This window comes from Dromiciops gliroides, chromosome 1, assembly GCF_019393635.1.
Source record: "Dromiciops gliroides isolate mDroGli1 chromosome 1, mDroGli1.pri, whole genome shotgun sequence".
NCBI classification, from domain to species: Eukaryota; Metazoa; Chordata; class Mammalia; order Microbiotheria; family Microbiotheriidae; genus Dromiciops; species Dromiciops gliroides.
Window position 1 is genome coordinate 314,555,808 of NC_057861.1, and position 23,690 is coordinate 314,579,497.

General features: G+C 38.9%; 1 protein-coding gene across 1 annotated transcript in view; it reads left to right on the forward strand.

Annotated features, from left to right (window-relative positions):
- Positions 1-23,690, forward strand: part of CFAP53 (cilia and flagella associated protein 53) — a 40,234-nt gene that overhangs the window by 3,794 nt on the left and 12,750 nt on the right. Inside the window, exons 2-4 of the mRNA XM_043977790.1 lie at positions 5,788-6,017; positions 7,606-7,779; positions 19,852-20,155. Of these exons, the coding sequence (XP_043833725.1) occupies positions 5,788-6,017; positions 7,606-7,779; positions 19,852-20,155 (708 nt within the window). The remainder of the gene's footprint in view (positions 1-5,787; positions 6,018-7,605; positions 7,780-19,851; positions 20,156-23,690) is intronic.

The following is a 23,690-nucleotide window of genomic DNA, read 5'->3' on the forward strand; positions in this document are numbered from 1 at the left end:
TTTGACTCTTCTTCTTAGTTAGCAATGTATTAAAGCTACTCAGAACAATTACACAGAAATAGAAATGTCATTAAAGAATACAACAAAGGGAAGAACAATGAAACTAGACCAAATATGCAAAGAATATTTGCTGGAATTGAGAGAATTTTGAAGATATTAAATGATTAATTGTCTTGTTGTTGAGTCATTTCAGTCATGTCAGACTCCTCATGACCCAATTTGAGGTTTTCTTGGAAAAGATACAGGAGTGGTTTGCCATTTCCTTCTCCAGCTCATTTGACAAATGAGGAAACTGAGGCAAAGAGGGTAAGTGACTTATCCAAGGTCACACAACTAGTTCGTGTCTGAGGACAGATTTGAATGCAGGAAGATGAGTCTTTCTGACTCCAAGACCAGCTGTTCCATCTAGCTGCCCCATTGATCAGATTAGTAATCTATTAAACCAGGGCTTCTTAAACTTTTTCCACTTGTGGTCCCTTTTTCCTGGAGAAATGTTTGCACAACCCCAGATATATAGGTTTATAAAATAGGTATACATAACTTTTTACTGTTGCCAAATTTTTCATGACCCCCACCTTCATTTATGTGACCCCATATGGGGTGGGGCCTACAGTTTAAGAAGCTAGGTATCAAAGTACTGAAACTGAGGCTAGATTCGGACCCAGATCTTTCTGACTCTAGGCTCAGTGCTCTACCCACTGTACCACCTAGCTAAATTCTCTTACATACATTAATACCCCTACATTAATTCCCTAGATATCTGAAAAAGGAGGTGTTATTATTATTATCCAAAAAAGGTCACAAATAGAATATTAATAACCAATGGCACCGTTTCCCACTTTCCCATTAAAATTTTTATGAGAAAGATCTATACACACATCAATGACGTTCTTGGTGGACATGTCCTTCCCAAATAGTATTTTCTACAGCAGACCTCACCTTTGGTCACAATTGATCAAAAGACCTGGGGAGTACAAAATATGACAATACTTATTCTTTGTTAATTATTTTAAAAAGACATTTGACTTGGTAAAGCAAAATGCTGCCTCCAAGGTTCTCTTCCTACAAGGTGTTTCCAGTGCATATGTCAAAAACATGTAAGTTTCCTTAAAAAATGTAGTAGTAGGGGCAGCTAGGTGGCGCAGTGGATAAAGCGCTGGCCCTGGATTCAGGAGTAGCTGAGTTCAAATCCGGCCTCAGACACTTGACACTTACTAGCTGTGTGACCCTGGGCAAGTCACTTAACCCCCATTGCCCTGCCCACCCCCCCCCAAAATGTAGTAGTAGACATGGGTTTGGAATTTACATAAAAGCCAGGAATAAAACAGGGAGATTTATTATCTCGTGTGTGTGTGTGTGTGTGTGTGTGTGTGTGTGTGTGTGTGTGTGTGTGGCAATGAAGGTTAAGTGACTTGCCCAGGGTCACACAGCTAGTAAGTGTCAAGTGTCTGAGGTCAGATTTGAACTCAGGTTCTCCTGAATCCAGGGCAGATGCTTTATCCACTGTGTCACCTAGCTGCCCCCCAATTTATTATCTCTTAATGACAATATTCTTTACAGTCATCCATCTCCTATATTCACTACATGACCTTCTAATCTCAATTTGGTTTCCAAGCTAGGTTTTATGAGGTCTCCTAAGGTCATTGAGGATAACATGTTATAGAATTTGGGCTGATCCAGGAAGAAGTGGTACCAAAAGAAGTGACCATTCTTTGAATGAAATCCCACAACAGTGTGATTTTAGTCAAATTGGTCTTCCAGAACTTCATTGTGATTATATTGAAAGCCAGTAGTGGGATAAACTAACCTCGAAAATATTACTCAGACCTCACAGTACCCATAACATGGGATAGAGTCAGCATTATTTGGTGGGAAGAATACTGGGTTCAGAGTCAGAAGACCTGAGTTTGAATTCCAATTCTGCCCATTGGCTTTGGGTCCATAGGGCTTTGGGCTAGTCATTTAAACCTCTTTGGGTTTTAGCTCGAGGTATTTGAAATCTCTTCCATCTCTAAAAACCAGGATCCTATACTCTTCTATTTAATCCCACAGATAATTCCCGGGGGATATATCTGAGTGCTTTCCTGAAAATACTGTAGAGGAGGGAAGATAGACGATGGCATTTTCTGATTCTGTCAGGGCTGCCCGGTCTAGGATGCTGCTACTATGGCTGTGCCTGCTTGGTGAGAGTGAACTCCCCTCCAGTAGAACAACCTGCTCACTTCTCGTTACAAGTGGAGCTCCTCCTATCCATTGGTCCTCTACCGGGACTCACTCTCAAGTGGATAGCAAACTCCTGATTCTGGTGATTCTGACTCCCTGCTTACCACAGAGAAGGTCCTTCTCTCCACCTCCTGTTACCCAACTGTCCAACCCAATATCTTCTCATCCTTTCCACTGGGCTCCTTAGAACTTTTTCTCTCAAACTGATAAATTTCCCTTTCTTTTTGAATTCTTCTCATGCTCCCCGAGACCTGGCTTTCCCAAGATGATACTTCATCCCTGGTCATCTCTTTAAGTACTGGTCCCCTTTTCCCCTGATCTCCAATGAAGTGGTCCTGGAGGAGAGTTGGAATACATCTATACTCTACTACCACTTCTAGTTCTTCTTCAACCACCTCTCCTCCACTGGGGTCAATTGTATTCAGACATGTCACCTCATTCAGAGTCTAGGGATTGTTATCTACTGGCCCAGATAATTTTCCTTCCTTTTTCAAGTCATTCAGTTCCTGGCTCTCAGTCTTTCCATTCCAATTCTTACTTTATACTAGGGGATGTTGATATTTCCTCAAACATTCCAAGGTCCTCAGTCTACTCAACTTTCATAATTTATTCCTCTCAGTTTTGCAGCAGGATGGTCATACTTTTGGTCTTGTCAACCCTCACATGCACTTTACTTTCTTGATGAACATCTCTACCACTCCTTTATTAGATCACAATCTTCTAACATTCCATCTTTCCCTCCATCTTCCTCCTTCTACTCCTCTTCTTCATCTCCATTGTAACCTGAAGTCTCTCCATCCCTTGTTTTTTTGCAGACTATCCCCCAATGATATGGTAACATTCTCTTCCCTTCCCAATTTTTACATCTTAATAAACTGGTTCAGTTCTACACTGTCTACCACTTATGAATCCTTTGGATCATCATCCCATTTCTGCATACATTTTGCCAAACCCAACCCTTGGATTATTCCTATGGTCCCCCACTTACTCCCTTCCTAATCACATGCTGGTGAAGAAAGGTGGAGGAAGTATCACATCTGTACTGTTTGTCTCCTTTGCTAATTTTCATTATCTTATTTTGACTGGCCTCTCCCAGCAATACAGCAACCCTCCTGCTCCTCCCTAATTGATTCTTTCATTTGTTTGTTTTGTGGGGTTAAGTGACTTGCCCAGGGTCACACAGTTAGTGTCAAGTGTCTTGGGGCAGCTAGGTGGCGCAGTGGATAGAGTGCCAGCCCTGGATTCAGGAGGACCTGAGTTCAAATCCGGCCTCAGACACTTAACACTTAACTAGCTGTGGGACCCTGGGCAAGTCACTTAACCCCAATTGCCTCAAAAAAAATGTCAAGTGGCTGTGGCTGGATTTGAACTCAGGTCCTCCTGAATCCAGGGCCGGTGCTTTATCCATTGCACAACCCAGCTGCCACCCCCCCCATTGATTCTTTATCCCATTCACCATAATGGCTATTCCAAACCTTTTATTCTCTCTTTAAATCCCATACAGCACTTTCTCCCTCTTCCATTTTGAATAAGGATCTCAGGCTTTACACTATTCCCACCAGTAATCAAAGCTGTTCATCTGGTACATCATCTTTGTTAATTCACTATCCATGTCATGGTGTCCTGGGCTCTCTCCTCTTTCCTGTCTCTTCTCACTTGATTACCTAATCAAGTCTTACAGGTTCACTTGCTGTCTTGTGCTGGCGACACTCAGATCTTTCTACCTAGCACTAGTCTCTCTCCTGAACTCTATCTCTGCATCACCAAATGGATTTTTCCAAGTGTCTAGCAAGCATCTCAAATTCACTGTATCCAAAACAGAACCCAATATCTTTTCACCCCAAGCCCACACTTCTTCCAAATATTCCCCATTACTGTCAAGGGCATCACCATCCTTGTAGTTACTCAGGTTCACAACCTTGGAGTCACACTCGACTTATGTTCTCACTCACCCCATGTATACAGTTGCCATTATTTCACTGAGTCATTGTTTCTTTTGTCACAAAATATTTTATATATGTTCCCACCTCTTTGCTTACAAAGCCATCACCCTAATCCAGGCCCTCATCACTTCTTGCCTAAACTATTTCAGTACCCTCCTATTTAATCTTCCTGCTATAGGACTTTCACCTTTCAGTCCATCCTCCACACAGTTTCCAAAGCAATTTTCTTAATGCACATCTCTGATCATGTCAGATGAGATAATATTTGTAAGGTACCTAGCACATAAGTAGGCACTTAATAAATGTTTGTCTTCTTCCCCCCCAAAAAAAACCCCCAACAACTCTAGGGGTTCTCTATTGCCTCCAGGATTAAATAAAATTTTTTTCCCTTTTACTTTTTTATTTCTTCACAATCTGGTCCCTTCCCATATTTCTGATCCTCTTAGATATTACTCATTTGCCTTATATGTCATTCTATTCTCACTGTCTATGCTAGAACTATACTGACCAATTGGTTCTTCTACACCCAGGGAATACCATCTCCCATCTGGCTGTCCTCCATACCCAGAATACATTCCTTCCACACTTCTGCCTCTTGAAATTCTTGGTTTCTTTGATGTCTCAGCTCAAATACCACCTCCTACATGAAGCTTTTCCTGATTCTCTCCGCTGTTAATACCTTACCTCCTTAAAGTATCTTGCCTTCCTTTTATATGTATTATATATGTTCATACTGTTTCCCAAATTGAATGTAAGCTCCTTGAGGGTGGGAATTGTTTTAATTTTGTCTTTGTATTCCCAGAGCACATAGAATGAGCTCAATAAATGCTTGCAGATTGATTTTTTTTACTGTGTTCTCATTTATCAATGCATGGCCTCAGGTCTCTACCTATTTGGGTTACAGAAATCAACAGGGCTCCCAGGGGTGACCAGGAGGGTATATTTTAACCTTTTCTTCAGGCCTTCATTCAAATTTTCTGAAAATTTTCAGTGCAACTTTTTGTTCATTGTAAAATAGATCCATAAGGGAACATTACAGGTTCTTGTGGGCTAAGCATTCAGTAGCTTCCTTTATAAAGACTTCACCTCTAAGTCCTCAGAATCTGGAGGTTTATTCAACAGGCCTGGTTTCTCTTTGAGAAAATAAGGATCTTGATCTAGATGATCTCCTCCATCCCTAAAATTCTTTGATTCTAGTATAACCACAGAAAACCAGAAGCAAAACAAATATTTGATATTAATGTGATCATTTTACCTGAGAATTTTCAGAGAACCAAGTAAGGTAACTTGAAGTATTCTAAGACTAATTTTTTTTTTTTTTGGTCTGGCAGTTGGGGTTAAGTGACTTGCCCAGGGTCACACAGCTAGTAAGTGTTAAGTGTCTGAGGTTGGATTTGAACTCAGGTCCTCCTGACTCCAGGGCCAGCGCCCTATCCACTGTGTCACCTAGCTGCCCCCCTAAGACTAATTATTAAATGTTAGGTTATGATCTTTCCTATTATCCGTGACTTCCTGATTCTAAACATGGATTGTCTTGTCACTATGAGTACTGGATTAAAGTCATGATTAAGTGAAATATGTCCTTTGTAGTACATTACTAACGAACTGGTTTTCTTTGTAGAGGGCCAAGCCTCCCAAAGAGCAACACGCTGACAAACATCTCCGTAAAATTAGACTTAATGCTTTTAAGAAAGATGCCATCCAAGCTTCCATTAAAGAGAATGAAAAGTTTCACTTGGGTATTCAGTGGGACATGCACATTGACCGACGTTTTATGGACAAACTTGTGCAGAGAAAAGTGGAAGATGCTATGCAAGGGTTTTTGATAAATACTGAAGAAAGAAGAGAAAGGTAACCCCCCAAATCTCCCGGAACATACTGTGAATTAATGTTAAAAAACAACAACACAATGAACAACTTTAAAAGGAAGTAAATTCCTTAATTTTTCTACTAAATAATCATGCTGCAATTCCTGATGATAAAGATTGTGGTTCAGAAATCAAATCTCACAAAATTAATTCTTGTTCCTGTCTACCAATTTCACCCATGAAAACATGTTTTGTATCAGTTCTCTTACCACACTCTGAACAAAGTTATTTTGTTTTCTTTCACTAATTTTCAACATATTTATTTTAATTCTTTTGCTGAATATTTGTTTTAGATTTTCAACTTGTTAATCAAATGAACTATCAGCCTGATCATGAATGATCATTTCAGGGGGCAGCTAGGTGGTGCAGTGGATAAAGCACTGGCCCTGGATTCAGGAGGACCTGAGTTCAAATCAGCCTCAGACACTTGACACTTACTAGTTGTGTGACCCTGGGCAAGTAACTTAAGCCTCATTGCCCCACAAATAAATAAATTTTTCTTTCAAGTTATTCTGAAATATACACTTATGGAAGACTTTTTAAAAAAGCTTTATTGATGCCTTTTGGTTTTTTGTACTTCAGTTATTTTCCAAAATATACTTTCTTCCCCTATGGCAAAGAAATGCAGTTAAGCGAAGTTATGTCTGACAGCATATGAAACATTCAACATCTGCAGCCTCTCACTTCTCTACTAAGGTTAGGAGCATGTATTTTATTATCTGTTCTCCAGGTCTAGGATTGATCTTCTCATTTAGTCTGATTCTAGTATATGCTGTTTTCATTTACGTTATTATCGTCATTTAGTGGGTGCATTGTGCACCTGATTCTGTCTTTTTCTTTAGTATCAGTTCATATACATCTTTTCATGTGTCTCTGAATTCTTTATATTTATAACATGTTATGGTAAAATCATATTCCCTTGTATTCATATGTTGCCATTTGTTCAGCCATTACCCCCTACCCCCAACTGAAGAGCATCCAATTTATTTCCAGTTTTTGACTGCTAAAAAATGCTGCTGTAGGTATTTTGTTATATGTGGGACTTGTCTTTCTCTCCTTGACAGAATGAGATAACTGGGTCAAAACATATGAGCATTGGCATAAGTTCAGATTGTTTGTGGAAGACTTTTTTTTTTAAACCCTTAAGGCATCTTTTGGGGATCAATTAAATCCAGCAGACATTATTATTATTATTATTATTATTATTATTATTATTATTATTATTATTATTATTATTTTGGTGAGGCAATTTGGGTTAAGTGACTTGCCCAGGGTCACACAGCTAGTAAATGTCAAGTGTCTGAGGCCGGATTTAAACTTAGGTCCTCCTGAATTCAGGGCCGGTGCTCTATCTACTGCGCCCCCTAGCTGCCCCGCAGACCTTTATTATTAACTTACTATATCCAAGGCATTGTGGTATACTGTTTGAATGATAATGAATATTTCCCTCTTCTATTTGCAATATCTGAAGTTAGCCCCAATTCTCAAAAACAAATTATAATAAAATAATAAGGTAATGGGCTACTGCTCTTTGGCCGAGCAGTTTGACCTCCTGACTTTTTGGGTTTTAGGCTTCGCGAACTCCTGGAAGCTGAGGAAAATCAATATTTGACTGAAATTGAAGCAAAGGAAATCACAACAATGGTCAGACAAGACCAGATGCGGGAGAGAGTTCGAGAACTCAGAGAAGCACGAGAAAAAGAGAGGCAAGAATTTGTTGCTAAAAAACGTGACCAACAATTCAGGTAACATGGCCCAGGAAGATTTTGTGGGTAAAATCAGAAACCAAAAAGTAAAAATGAACTTATGAAGGCTCATTTTGAAGTAAATGATGGTTTGTGTTCAGTTAGTATCCTTAAGAAAGCAGTGTTTTTGAGAAGCAGTATGGTGGTTATAACAATGCATGTATACTACTTGTATAAATAAGTCTCTATATAGAACTGGCCATAATTACATAGACATAAATGAGCTGCTCAGGTGAGAAGTAAGCAGTTTTCTGGTGTAGTAGGAGTTTGAAAAGTAAATTTTTTTTTCACCTCTGTTCTCAAAAGTGAAGACTAACTCAGAACAAAGGCGAAGGTAAAGAGATAGTGCTGGCCTGATTTGGCCAGGCTTGACAACATAGTATGGTAGAAAGAGCCTTGGACTTGAATTCGTCACTACAAGCAAATCACTGAACCTCAATTTTCTCATCTGTAAAATGGGGAGAATGATACCTATGAGACCCAGTTCACAGAATCATTGTGAGAATGAAATGAAATAATGTACCTAAAGCAGACCTCAAAGTGCTAAATCACCTTCAGCCATTATACTTGTGTTCATCATTAGACAGATCCACTATCTTTAAGAAAGCAACTAGGGCAGGTCTTAGAAGTTAATGCAAGGAAGCCTACCCAAAGATAGAGGTCTTGGTAGGGTAGTTGATGGAGTTGGCCAGGGAGTTGGTACCCACATACAAGAGATTAGGGTTCAGGACCTGGGGAAGCAAGGAAAAAACCCAGCCCAGGGGGAATTGTGATACTTGGCAGAGGAAATAAGATAAGAATCTATGTAGTATGTGAAACTGGAGTGTAATTCAAGGGATAGCACTTGGCCTTAAGGAACCTATTGATTTTATTTAGTTTAATTGGTTGCCTTATATATACACTAACCCTTTTGTCTATCTAGAAGGACTATCATTCACCCTTCGGCTCCTTTAGATTTTACTTAGTCAAAAAAAAAATTATTAAGTACCTACTGTGTGCCAAACACTGTGCTAATCCCTGGGGAAACAAATAAAGGCCCTCAAGGGACAGGGACAGTCCTTGCCCTCAAGCAGTTCACAAACTAATGGAGACAACAAGCAAACAAACAAGTACAAGTAAACTATGAGCAGGATAAAGAGGAAAGGATTAACAAAGGGAAGACACCAGAGGGATTCAGAAAGGCTTGGGAAGGTAGGATTTGAATTGGAATTTGTGGGAAGCCAGTAGGTAGCAGGCAGACCCACCAGCAGGATATTATAACAGTCCAGGCATGAATTAACTTTCCCTTGTGACAAAGAAAAACAAGAAAAAACGTGGGAGGTGGGGAGTGGGGTAGCTAGGTGGTACAATGGATAGAGCAGCAGCCCTGGAGCCAGGAGGACCTGAATTCAAATCCAGTTTCAGACACTTACTGTGTGACCCTGGACAAGTTACTTAACCCTGATTGCCTCCCCAAAACCCCTCAAAACTCAACATGGGATACCTGGTCACAAGGTACCCAGGCACAGTCTCCCTTTTTCTCTTCCATTTCACTTATTCAAACTGCTAGGAAGAGTCAGTTTCATACCATGCTTCTATGGTTTCATCACTTACTCACTCAACCCACTATAGTCATCTATCTTTTCCTACCACTTTATCAAAATTTTTCTCTACTAAGTCACCAGTGACCTCTTCATTTCTAAATCTAAATGTTTGACAAAAGTTTAACATGTTGAATGTTATATTGTTGAAATTTTTTAAATAATCACAGAAGTACCAGGACAAGCTAACTTAATGTTGAAATCTACCCATATTATGGATTTCACATATCTCCTGAGTCTAGGGGAGACTGATACTAGAGCCTGGGATTAAATCTATAGGTAGGGGTCAGTGTCCCATATGTGGGGACTGCAAAGATGGTGGGATAGGACTGGCATCAGAGGAACTGTACTGAGAATAATTCTGTGAATTAGACTTTAAATGTTAGGAATTACCTGCTTCTCCTCTCCTTACCTCTCATTCCTCCCTCCAGCTAGGGGCTCTTATTCATTACACACTTAAAAGAAAATTAAATTCTTTAATATTTGTAAGTGATCTTAAGGGAACTGCAAAGAAATGTCAAGTTCATTTCCCTGAAGAACTTACAATTCAGTAAGGAAGATAAGTCATATACATAAATAAAAATAATTGACATTTATATTATGTTATCAGGTTTGTAAAGTACTGTTATAGGACAGGCCTAACCAAACTAGTCTCCTTGCAGCTTCAATTTTTGATTTTGGAATGAAACAATATACTGGTAGTCTATCTAACTAACAAGCAAAAAGAGGTTAATTAGTCATGGCAGAGGAAGGATATCAAACAAGGTTATGCAGTAAAGACAGCACATTGATTCATCTGGGCACAGTTCCCCTGCCTCTTGGGTTGCCCATGTTTGTCTGCTGTTCAAACACCAGAGAGGAGCTAGAGTACCTTGTGTGTGGCTTTTTAAATTCAACACCTGGGAAAGCTTCAGTAATCCTGTCCTTCATTCTCCTGAGCTAGTAAAATCTCAAGAATAGTTTCGGTACCTTTTAGGGAAAAGAATTAGCCTAGCCCACGTGTTAGGGGACTTTAGCAGCTATTTCTCTTACCATATACACTATATCATTTGATCTTCCTAACAACCTTGAGCACTGTAACAGGTGCTCACATTTTACAGATGAGGAAACTGAGACTGAGAGGTTAAATGTCTTGTCACACTGATAGTATGTTAGGTGAGAACTGAACTGATATATTCCTTACTCCAAGTCCAACCCCCTTATACAATAATGTCTCTCATACACACACAATACAAAACAGAATATAATAAGTACACAAGGGAAACACCTACATTTTAGGTAGTAGGAAGAGGAAGAGGGGACAATTTGAAGATGGAGAAGCAATGGCTAAAGAGTATGAAGAGAACCAGGAGAGTATGGTGCCATGGAAATCAAGGGAGGAAAGAGATGGTATCAGAGTGGAGAGGGAGTGGTTAAAAGTGTCAAATGCTATGGAGGTCAGGAAAGATTTGAATTGGGGGAAAAAAAAGGTCATCAGGATATGGGTGACCTTTGAGAGAACAAAATAATAGAGTAGTAGTGACAGAAACCTCATTGTAGGGGATTGAGAAGTGAGTAGATCTTGAGGAAGTGGAGGAAGGAAGTACACTCTTCTAGGAGTTTGGCAATAAAGGGTAGGATAGAGATGCCCTATAGGAAAAAAGAGTGGGATAACAATGGCACAGAACCAAGAGTCAGCTATCAATAGGTTCAGCCGTAGCCACCTTCTATATTAACCCTAAACAGGAATAATGAGTTTGACACTAGAAAAATCTACACAAGAGATTTGTTGGAGATCTTGATCTGGTTGACCACTTTCTATTGTTGTTGGGAAATCATGGTAGAATTACTCCCATCATCCCCCACCCCCAGACAGAGACCTGACTCTGCTCTGTGAGGTGAACTGCTCGGTCTTTACCAAAATTGTGACTACTGCCCCAGATGAATCTTGATCGAGTCATCTTTAGTATGGTTCCAAGACCACTTCATGTCAATAGCAAAAGCAAGTGATGGTTACTGAGAAAGAACTAGTCCTCTTTCAATAACTGGTTATCTTCCATGTACTTAAGGGCATAAATAAATGCATTCATGATTGAGGACCATCATTTAGTATCCATAAACAGGTGTTTAATGAACCTTGTGCTGTATGGGATGAGTGACAATACATATCCCTACTCTCAAGGAACTTGCAGTCTAGACAGAGCAACAAAAAGACACATGGTACAATTAGTGAACAGATGCATGGTGTGGTGGAAGAGGATCTTGGATTTGAAGTCAGAAGACCTTGGTCCAAATTCTAGCCCTGATTTGAATCTTAGCCCTGTTATTGCTACCTGTGAGGACATTGGGCAAGTCACTTAACCCCTCCAGGCCTCAATTTTCTCATTTTTAAAATGAGAGGTTTGGACGATATGGTCTCTAAGGTCCCTTTTAGCTCTAAATCTGTGACCCTATTATTTGTAGTTTTCATATTACCATGTACCTGAGGGCTGAAATGCCCATAGCTCCACCATTGAAATAAATTTAGCGTTTTGGTTTTTTTTTTTTTTTTTTAGTGAGGCAATTGGGGTTAAGTGACTTGCCCAGGGTCACACAGCTAGTAAGTGTTAAGTTTCTGAGGTCAAATTTGAACTCAGGTCCTCCTGACTCCAGGGCCGGTGACTGGGCCACCTAGCTGCCCCAAATAAATGAATCTTGAAAAAAAAAATTTAGGATATTAGTTTCCTGGTGTTGACATATTTTGATGACTAAAACTTGGTTTTTTTTGTTTGTTTTTTGTAATTTATATGAGTAAACCTTTTTATGAAGCAGAATTTTGGGTACTAGTTTACTGATTACTTAAGATTTCAGGGAATCTGTTGGAACTATTGCTGAATATCCTATTAAAATTACCTTAGCCTTCTCAATGGATTGGGGGGAAGCTATAGTGAGGGAGAGAATTTGGAACTCAAAATTTTAAAAAGATCAAAATAAATAAATATATGTTTTTAAAAAGCACTACCAAAAAGTTACCTTTCATACATTTGTGCAACTAAAACTAAATCTAAGAACAAATTCTAAATAAATCATGAGAACCTTTTAACTTCTTTAATCTTTTAAAAAAACACACATTTTACTGCTTTTGAGATTACTAGAAAGGAATTAGATGATAAGGTCCTTGAAGGGAGTAATCATGTGTTATGCTTTTTTGTACTTCTCATAGCACCTAGCACTTTAATAAATGTTTTTTTGAATGATTGCAAATTTGTTTTCAAAAGCCAACTTGTTAGATCCCATCCACCTAGGCCTGAGGGAAATTTGTTCCTTTAAAGAAACAATTATGGTACCCAACTATTTGCAAACACACACACACAAAAAAACTTATTATAGGAAGCCATTCTAGTGATAACAACAGATAACCACTCTAATATCTAAGCAATTCTGCTAGAGACCTATAAAATGAATTAATACCAATGAGGCAAATAAATTTATTTTCTGTCTTCTGGAAATTACTATATTCAGGCTACAGGATTTAGGACAGTAAAATAAAGAAGTAAAACAGCCATCTGGGGGAGCAGATGTTTATAGGTTGCTGTAAAAGCTGTAGGAGGAATAATTTTGATGGAATCTAGCAATTACAGTGTTTTTATATTAAAATATAAACTATTGTACATTTTTTGCATCTAATTTCCCTTTCCCTAGAGGATTCCATTAAGTTTTGATTATTTGGAATTTGTGCTACTGAATAATTTCAGTTATTCAGGCCGTGGAAAGAAGTATATAATATATTCAGTTCTCTTAAATTCCAAACTTCTGTAACTCGAAGTCTCTTTGGAATAAGAGATGCTCATCCTTTTTCATTAACATCATATAATTGAGTATCCAGGCACTTGTTTAAAAACAATTCTAGTTTTGCATTGAAATTTATGCTTGCCTTTTAAAGGCCTGTAAAAAGGACCAAATAGTACCATACTAAAAAATAGACATGAAGAAGAATGTTGGACGTCCTTAAAGTAGACTTGTGCCATACCATATGATTATTACTTGGAAAATATTAGTTGAATGAATGAAATTTCTTATGATTTATGTGCATCTCACCTGGGCCTTACTTGGCCTCATGGCATTGGTACTCAGGAAACTCATACAAACCAGTGCTTTATTATAATGCAGTGCAGCAAACATACACACACATTCTACATGGCAATATAAACAGACAGAGATGGATGCAAGAAACTTACCCACTGTGAGGAAGACATGTAGAGGAGGAAACATTCTCTAAGTTGGGTTTCGGGTGGCAAAATTACATACCTTAAGAATGGGCATGGTTGGGGCAGCTAGGTGGCGCAGTGGATAGAGCACCGGCCCTGGAGTCAGGAGGACCTGAGTTCAAATCCGGCCTCAGACACTTAACACTTACTAGCTGTGTGACCCTGGGCAAGTCACTTAACCCCAATTGCCTCATTAAAAAAAAAATTTAAAATTAAAAAAAAAAGAATGGGCAAGGTTGAGAACAGGTAATCAGCAGGAGGGGGCATTCCTTATCAGACCCAGATGTAGTAGAAAATTTCTTAGTGGGGGATAACTCATTGATACCAGGATTGAGTAAGGCTTGGGTAGGGGGAATTTATTGGGACCACAGACTGGGGAAAGGAGCTAACATTCAATGTCTAAGGCAGCAAAAGAGAGAACTAGCTCAGACCTCTGCAGCTGATCAAGAGATGCATGCCTTCTAGGAAAGGAAGACTTGGCTCAGCATCCAAAAAGTCCTCATGGAGAATGCCATGTTATCAAGTGGACAGGTTGTTCTAGAGCTATAAGGATAACTTCTGATTTTCTTGGGGGGGGTATTCTCTTATTCCTTATATTTTTCTGTAGGTATGTAGGGTGTTCAGGGAGGACTAATGCTGCTGTTGTGAAGGTTTGTGGAGCCCTTTTCAGGGCTTCTCATCCACCTTTGCTGCACAGTGGCTACATCCTAGTAAAGCCATTTTTGTAGACAGGCTTATCAAGACTGAGGGTAACCAACAGGACTCAAACCCATTGGTGAGATGGGGGATGTCTACCCCAAGCATCTGATGACTTTCCCTGGCAGAATGGGCAGATGAGAACAATTTGTTTCAATGGCTATAAAGGCAGCTGAAGTAGCCATTCTGGAGTGCTTAGAGCTTGGTCAGACACTGAAGACGCCAAAGTTACCCACTGCATCTTGAGCCATCACCAGTTGTCTTGACTTTTGTCTTGCTACTGGACTTTGATAACTCTGGAAGCAAGAATAAGGCTGACAACTTTGCACAGCCCTGCCTCACTTAAATCCAACTCACGCATGAGTCAAGGCATGACCTTGTAATATCATCGATGCTCTTAGAAAATGAAGGCCAATCAACATCAACAATCATCCAGTCAAAAGCTGTGAACCTTATGTGCCCTACACGGAGTTAACAGTGGCAAAGTACAAACTGTCTGTCATTGCCTATATGCTTTTAAGGTCATTAGGGCTATATAGCCGAAGTAGCTTCATATTGGAGGCCTATCATTATAAGTAGAACATTAAATTGTTAACTATAACATCAAACAATATAAGTTTACAATGATCACAACTTCATGATGTAATAAGTGTTTGTTGAAAAATTGGAGGGTTCAACAATGTGACATGGCAACCCGAAAAGCTAACGTAGTATTTGGCACCATGAATAGAGGTCTAGCTTTAAAGACTAATAGCCAATCCATGGGACTCTTAGCTGTGCTCTGAATTAGCTAGCCAGCATCCTCTCTGCCCTAGCTGGACCACCTCTGGGGAAGCCACACCATTTAAGAAAGATGATGCAGGATGGTGAAAGGCTTTAAGTCCGAGTCATATGAGGATAAATTGAAGATCTTTTGGATAGTGAATGGGACTCATGAGGAACATGGGAGCTGCATCCAAGTATATGAAGGACTGTCATATGAGAAAGAGATGAGACTTGTTCTGTGAGGCTGTAGGACCAGAAGCAATGGGGGGATGTTGCAAAGCAAGAAAAACTTCTTAATAATCTGAGGGGTTCTTGACTAGGAGGGGCACTTCAAAAGATGGTAGGTTCTGCCTCCTTGGAAGTCTTCAAGCAGAGGCTACATGATCACTGGTTGTGGATCATGGACTGGAGACAGGAGAGAGACGGCCATTGTAATAATCTGGATGAGAGGTGACGAGTACCTGAACTAAGGTCGTGGCTTCATAACTAGAGAGAATGGGTCAGATGTGAAAGATATGGCAGAAACAGGAAGATTTGCAAACTGATTTGATATGTGAGGTAAGAGAGTCAAGAATAGGGTTAGTCAAGAATAAGGCCAAGTCGAGAATAATGCTTAGGTTATAAACGTGGGAGAGCCTTTGAAAGAAATAGGGAGGGGGGCAGCTAGGTGGCACAGTAGATAAAGCACTGGCCCTGTATTCAGGAGGACCTGAGTTCAAATCCATCCTCAGACACTTGACACTTACTAGCTGTGTGACCCTGGGCAAGTCAGTTAATCCCCATTGCCCTACTTAAAAAAAAAAAGAAATAGGGATCTGGAAGAGGGGAGGAATTGGGGGGAAAGATAATGAACTCTGCTTTGGACATGCTGAGTTTGAGATATCTCTAAGATGTTTAGTTTTTGTTTTTTTATGTATAAGGTATTTTATTTTTTCTGTTACATGTAAAGATAGTTCTCAACTTTTGTTTATACAAGCTTTACAATTTCAGATTTTCCTCCCTCCCTCCCCTCCCTCTCACCTCTCCCCTAGACAGCAGGTAATCTGATATAGGTTATATCTATATATCTATATATCTATATACATATAGATATAGATATATACACACACACATATATATATATATATATACACATAATAACATTAATCCTATTTCTGCATTAATCCTGTTACAAGAGAAAAAATCAGAGCAGTGATGCAAAACCTCAAAATAGAAAAAAAAAAAACAACAGCACCCAAAACAAAAGAAATAGTATGGTTCAATCAGCATCTATACTCCACAGTTCTTTTTTTTTCTTGGATTTGGAGATCCTCTTCTATCATGAGTTCCCTGGAACTCTTCTGTACCATTGCATTGGTGAGAAGAATATAGTCCATCACAGTAGGTCAACACTCAGTGTTGATGATACTGTGTACAGTGTTCTTCTGGTTCTGCTCATCTCACTCATCATCAGCCCACACAAGACCCTCCAGGTTTCTCTGAACTCCTCCTGCTCATCATTTCTTACAGCACAATAGTATTCCATTGTATTCATATACCACAACTTGTCCAGCCATTCCCCAATTGATGGGCACCCCCTCAACTTCCAATTCCTTGCTACCACGTAAAGAGCAGCTATAAATATTTTTGTACACGTGGGTCCCTTTCCCCCTTCCATGATTTCTTTCTATGCCCTTTGGGCATAATTCCAAATTGCTCTCCAGAATGGTTGGATCAGTTCACAGCTCCACCAACAATGAATTAGTGTTCCAATTTTCCCACAGCTTCTCCAACATTTATTATCTTCTTTTTTTGTCATTTTAGCCAATCTGATAGGTGTCAGGTGGCACCTCAGAGTTGTTTTAATTTAAATCAATAGTGATTTAGAGCATTTTTTCATATGGGAATAGATAGCTTTGGTTTCTTCATCAGAAAACTGCCTGTTCATATCCTTTGACCATTTCTCAATTGGGGAATGACTTGGATTCTTATAAATTTTATTTAATTCCCTATATATTTTAGAGATGATAAGATGTTTAGTTTTAAATGTCTAATAGGTGATTGGTGATATGGGACTGAATCTAAAGAGAGATATTGGGGTTGGCTATCCGTCTATCTATCTATGAGTCATCTGCAGGGAAATGAAAATTAAATCCATGAGATCGGATGAGATCACCATAAGAGGCTATTGAGAAAGAAGAGAAGAAGAATAAGACTGAAACTGGGAAAGTTTGGCCTGGGAATGAAAAAACCCAGCAGGGACATAATTTCTGTCTTCAAGTATTTGAAGTGCTGCCATATAGAAGAGGAACTAGAGCTCTTTTTGGCCTCAGAAGTTGCAAAGACAACAATTCAGATGATGTCAGGAAAAAACTTCCTAACAAAGAAAGCTATCTAAACATGAAATTGGTTGCCTTGGGGAGAGGTGTTGGGTCTCTTCTTCTTATAGGTAGGGGTTGTATGAATATATGACCTTTTTCGTTTCAGATAAGAGTGAGGTTCATCTGATGCTCACTTCCCATTCCTCCCACATTCTTCCTCCATATCTGTATATTCTTCTTCTCATATATACCCCATTTATGCCTTTTAGAACACAAAATTGTATTCCAAGCTCTCCTCTCATTTTTTGTAGAAGCTGCCAGGTCTTGTCTGATCCTTATTATAGTTCCTTGGTACTTGAACTCCTTTCTGGATGCTTGAAGTATGTCTTATTTAAGATGGAAGTTCTGGATTTTGACTATGATATATCTGGGTCTTTTTCTTTGGGATTTCTTTTAAAAGGTTATCAGTAGATTCTTTCTACCTTTACTTTGTCCACTGGTTCTAATAGATCTGGGAAGCTTTAATTTATGATTTACTGAAATGTATTTTCCAGACTTTTTAAAAAATCATAATTTTTAAGGAGTTCTATGATTCTTACATGAGTTCTCCTTGACCCATTTTTCAGGTCAGTTGTTTTTGATATCAGATATCTTCTATTTTCTTCAGTCTTTTGATTTTGTTCTAATACTTCTTGATGTCTCATGAAGTCACTGATTTATGTTTGGTCTTTTCTGATTTCAGTGAGCATTTACTTTGTTAAGGTTTACTATTTTCTATTTTAAGCTATTTATTCTTCTTCCAATTCTATTCTATAGAGTTTTTATTTCATTGTTTATCTTTTACATTATCTCTTCTAGATCTTTATCTAGTGCTTATAGGGGCAGCTAGGTATTGCATTGGATAGAGCACTGACCCTGAAGTTGGGAGGACCTGAGTTCAAATATGACCTCAGACACTTACTAGCTGTATGACCCTGGGAAAGTCACAACTCCAGTTGCCTTAAAAATATCCAAGGCCCACCAACAGGGAGAATTATATTCATAGAATTGGCCATGGTGGGCGTTTTGGTTGTAAAGGCATGGCCATCAACATGGTGACAGAGAAAGACAAGAGGATTCTTTGAGACATTGAGACCTTCTATAACACCTCCATTGAGGAGATGCCTCTCAATGTGGCTGACCTCATCTGAGGGCCTTCCCCACCTAATTTCACCACCTAATTTCGCCCTGCTCTCTGGGATGGGGGGAGGGGGAGCTGCCTGGGAGGGGGGAAGAAGGGATGGACACCTTTGTCATTTTTTCCTTTTTTTTTTGACTTTGAATAAATGTCAATTTTTGAGGCAAAAAGAAAAAAAAACATCCAAGGCCATCTCCAGCCATTCTGATATATTTCTTGCCATTGGATCCAGATGGCTCTGGAGGAGAGAGTGAGACTGGTTACTATGCACAGCCCTGCCTAACTTAAATCCAATTCACTGCGTCATGAAATCACCCCAATATTATGGTCATCTTCAAAATTCAAGTAACGACAACAACTAGTGCTTGTGGAAGATCCTATTTTCCCTTTGATTCTCTGCTTGTTACTGTTATTGAATTATTCTCTCCCTTTAGCCTGGGTTTTTGAGCACCTCTAGATCTTTAATAATTCTTTGTAGCAGTCAATGTCATCGTCACTTTACTCATCTTTCTACCTTAGTTCCTGAATGAAGCCTTTGGGTCAGTGCCATGCTTCACCCTATGTTGCACTTTTGGGTGAGGCAGTCAAACCTGCTTGGTCTTAGCCTCATTCATCCTGCATTGACTTCTACCTTTCAGGGTTAGGTCTCCCTGCATCTTTGAGGGTCAGAGTCCTAGATCTTCAGCATCCTCTATGGTGTCTCAGGACAAAATGCTAAGAACCTTAGAGCTCAATGGTCTAGGTTGTGCCAATCTGAGCACTTGCCTGTTGTGGGAGATACCACTCCTAGTAGCTTCCAAGGTTCCACTATGGGTTTCTGGGCATTCTGGGGCTTTCTCAAAGGAACCCTGCATTGTTACTGTCTCTAAACATTGAGTGTTCTAAACTATCCTTCTCTCTGCTTGGTCTCTGGTTTGGTTCAGACCATTTTGTTTTTGTTAATGCTTGGCTTTTGAAGACATTCAGTCTTTAAATTCAGACATTTTGGTGTTTGTAATCCCTGCACCTAGCCCAGTACCTCATACAGGGTATATTTCTTTAGGGCCATTGATTTCCTACCTTGTTTAATGAGCCATCATCTATTTACTCAATAACTTTTCCCTCAGAGATCTCCCCTGCTTAAATGGTTCCCTATAGCTCCCAAATTTAAATCTTCAGCCCTGACTCCTTAACTACTTCCTAGAACATGGATTTTCCTCTGTTTAAGGATGTAGACTGTTGGCACAGATCTTCACTGTATTTAAATATTTATGGACAACCAATAGATCATTTTATAACTGAGAGTAAGTATTACCTTCGGACAATTTGTTCTTTGTATCATCCTCCAGGGAGCACTGTGAGGATTTCCGTGTCCTCTTGAACCAAGTCCAAGAGAAGAAGGTAATGGAAGAACGAGCCATACAGGTAGCATTTAATGAGGAACTAAGGAAACAAAAAATGATAGAAGAAAAAATGTACATTGAGCTTTGGGAACACGACAGATTAGCAAAGGAAAAGAGAGCTGCCGATGAAGCCTGTGAAAAAGCAAAGAGAGATGAGCAGACACTCTTATGTCTCAGTGCCCAGATGGCTACTCTTAATGCTCAAAAACAGGAGGCTAGGCGTCTGAAGGAAGAAGAAGGTCTACTAATGGTAAATCTTTTTATATTTTCATTGCACAGTGATTCTCTTTTTCTGTATACATATGTTGCGTATATATTGAGTTTTCAAAAAAAAATCCCTACTCCAGAGCCTGATTGTAGTGGGAGGGAAATGTTGTATTCTTCAAAGCTGGACCAGTAGCCAGCTCTAGAAAACATGACCAGGTTGCAAATCTGTTGTACAATAATCAGCCTAAGTACAAAGAGGCCCAGGTTTCCAATGCTAGTGTTTGGCCATTAACTGATGAAATATGGCCACAGTGAACCATGAAATAGTTAAGCAATATAAAACAAGCCTGCTTCCTGCACAACTTCTTTTCTTGATGGTGATAGGGAAATGAAGGGAAATGAGACAAGGGTGATAAGAATCAGTTTTTAGACTGTCAACAAATACTCCTATTTGGCACACTAAAAAAGTGTGATCTCTGTTCATTGACCAAAGAGTGGACTCACTATCAGAAGAATTAAGTGTTCATATTTGCATTCTTGTTATAAGCAAAATAATAAGACAAAGGAATTGGAAGGACAATGAGCAGATTCCCTGCAAAAGAGCAAATAAAGGAATGTACAGTTTCAATATGTCTACAAAGGCTTTTCATTTCATGGGATATGGTAATCTTGCTTTGCAGTATTTGTTAAGCATAAGCAAACAGACTACCACATAGGTAATTTCAATTTACACATCACCATTAGCTGCACAAGATGAAATAGAAGATAAATTCTATGAAGAACCTTATTTCATACTCCAATCTTAGTCAATGTATCTCAATATTCAATTAATTCAATATGGGAATGATAGCAAAAGTTTTCATTTAAATGTTTTATTTGGCCACTACAAAGTACCAGCATTTGGAAGCAAAAACTAAAAATGGCACATTCGTTGCTTTTCAGGAGCTTATATGCTGCTTGAGAAAGGTTGGAAAGTGGGGGCAGCTAGGTGGCGCAGTGGATAGAGCACCGGCCCTGGAGTCAGGAGTACCTGAGTTCAAATCCAGCCTCAGACACTTAACACTTACTAGCTGTGTGACCCTGGGCAAGTCACTTAACCCCAATTGCTTCACTTAAAAAAAAAAAAAAGGTTGGAAAGTGAAGTTTGTTAAAATATGAAAAATGTCAAAGGCTTATGCCTTGTTCAGAAGTGTCCCATCTATCCCCCCTAAATACTTTTCTTCTAGCAGAAAGTCCAAAGATGCTAGACTGAGTGAACATTCTAACTACCAAACAACATCATAACAAATGAAATCAACTTTATCTTGATATTTAGGAAATGACTGATTACTGCTGATGTTGGAATTGTTTCTGAGCCAGCAGCCCAGATCCAGATCTTTGACTTTAAATTTCCAAATTGGAAGATGGTAAAGAGAAGGCACTGTTTGTTGTTGCTATATCTCAAATTCAACCCGTCATCCAATCCTTGCTATGGATTTCCCTCACTACTTCTCCACCCACAAAATGGAAAATGGACAGAAGTAATGATATTGACTCTAACCTTCTTTAAGAAATAACAATTACTTTGGAAATCAAAGGAATGTCCACCAATTGGGGAATGGCTTAACAAGCTGTGGTATATGATTGTGATGGAATATTATTGTGCTATAAGAAATGACAAGCAGGATGATTTCAGAAAGGCCTGGAAAGACATACATGAACTGATGTATAGTGATGAGAGCAGAATCAGGAGAACGTTGTGCATAGTGACAGCAATATTATTTGATAAAGAACTGTGAATAGGGGCAGCTAGGTGGCACAGTGGATAAAGCGCTGGTCCTGGATTCAGGAGGACCTGAGTTCAAATCCAGCCTCAGACACTTGACACTTACTTGCTGTGTGACCCTGGGCAAGTCACTTAACCCTCATTGCCCCGGAAAAAAAAATTGTGAATGACTTAACAATGATCCAGCAATACAATGATCAAGACAATTCCAAAGGACTAATGATGAAGCATACTATCCACTTCCAAAGGAAGAATTGATATTGATTAAACACAGACTGAAGCATGCTATTTTTCACTTTCTTTCATTTTTTCTTTTACAAGTTTTCTTACACAAAATGACTAATGATAATATAATTGCATATGTATATCCTATATCTGATTGCTTACCACCTCAGGGAGGGTGTAAGGAAGGGAAGGAAGGAGGGATAAAATTTGGAACTCAAAAATTTAAATAAAAATGTTTATTATCAAAAAAAGAATAACAAAGAAAAAAGAATAACAACATAAAAAAGAAATAACAATTATAATGGAAAATTAGTTTCCACAATAAAGAAGTCCAAAAAGCTCAAGAGGAGCTTGCTCATCCAGTCAACAATTGACTTCCTTGAAAGGCAAATACCTAAGAAAGCCAAGGACAATATCTAAGTAGAATAAAAGTTTATTTGTAAAACATCATGGATAACAGAAGATGACAAGCAACATTATCAACCAATCCCCCTGTCCAAAATCTTTAAAAAAAAACAAAACAGCAGAAACTGATTGAAGGGGAAATGAACCTGTATAGAGATAGAGCTTGGTGTGAGTCTCAAAGCAAAGGATCTTATAACAGATGGAACTAGAAAGGAGGACATAAATACACATGAAATGTGACCCATCTGCTTTCTTTTCTTTGGAATTCTCTGTTCATCAGCAACAATAAAGGGATAATTGTATTTGGACAGCATTGCCTGATTAATATGTTATGTCAGAACATGGCAGTGACACTTAGGAATACCAAGTTCAGAAGAAAATCGCTAGGTTTCACTACAGAGGGATAGAGGAAATAAGCGATATAGGCATTAGTTTTAAGGATACTCAGGAATCTCTTTTCAAGATATCTCAAAAAAGAGATTTCAAAGGAATGGAAAAAGATCACAGATGATGGAGAAGACATTAGTAACTATTTACCCATATGCCTCTTTCTCATTTTCTAAAATCTTTATGAGGAGGACTCATAAACATTTTGAAGGTATTTGATGAAAATAGAAGAGGACAGGTAGAGGTTTCCGGAGGATTTTATATAGTAGAACATATCATCTGTTAGACAATTGATTGAGAAGTTTAGAGAATCCCAGCCTTGCTATTTATTTATTATACAACCTTGGGCAAGTTAATCCCTCCCCACCCCCATACTGGGTTTCAGTTTTCTCATCTGTAATATGAGAGAATTAGACCAGGTGATACAAGTATGCATGTGTATAAATGTATGTATGTATATATGTATTTATATATGTATTTGTGTCTATACATACACACACACATACACAGACACACACACATGAAACACAGAAAAGTTAAGAGACTTTCCCAAGGTCACCCAGTTAATAGGTGTTTGATGCAGGATTGAGTCCAAGCCATCCTGATTCCAGGGGCCCAATTCACTCCAGCAGGATTTCAGAGATGGAATAAAACAAAAAACACTTCAGCTAGGGAAGTGAGGAAAGGCTTTATAGGGAGTAGTCTTTAAATGGGACCTTAAAAGATGTGTTAAAAACAGTTTTCTATTATAAAAATGGATCTAGGTTTTACAATGCTTCTCATTTTTCCTAATAAC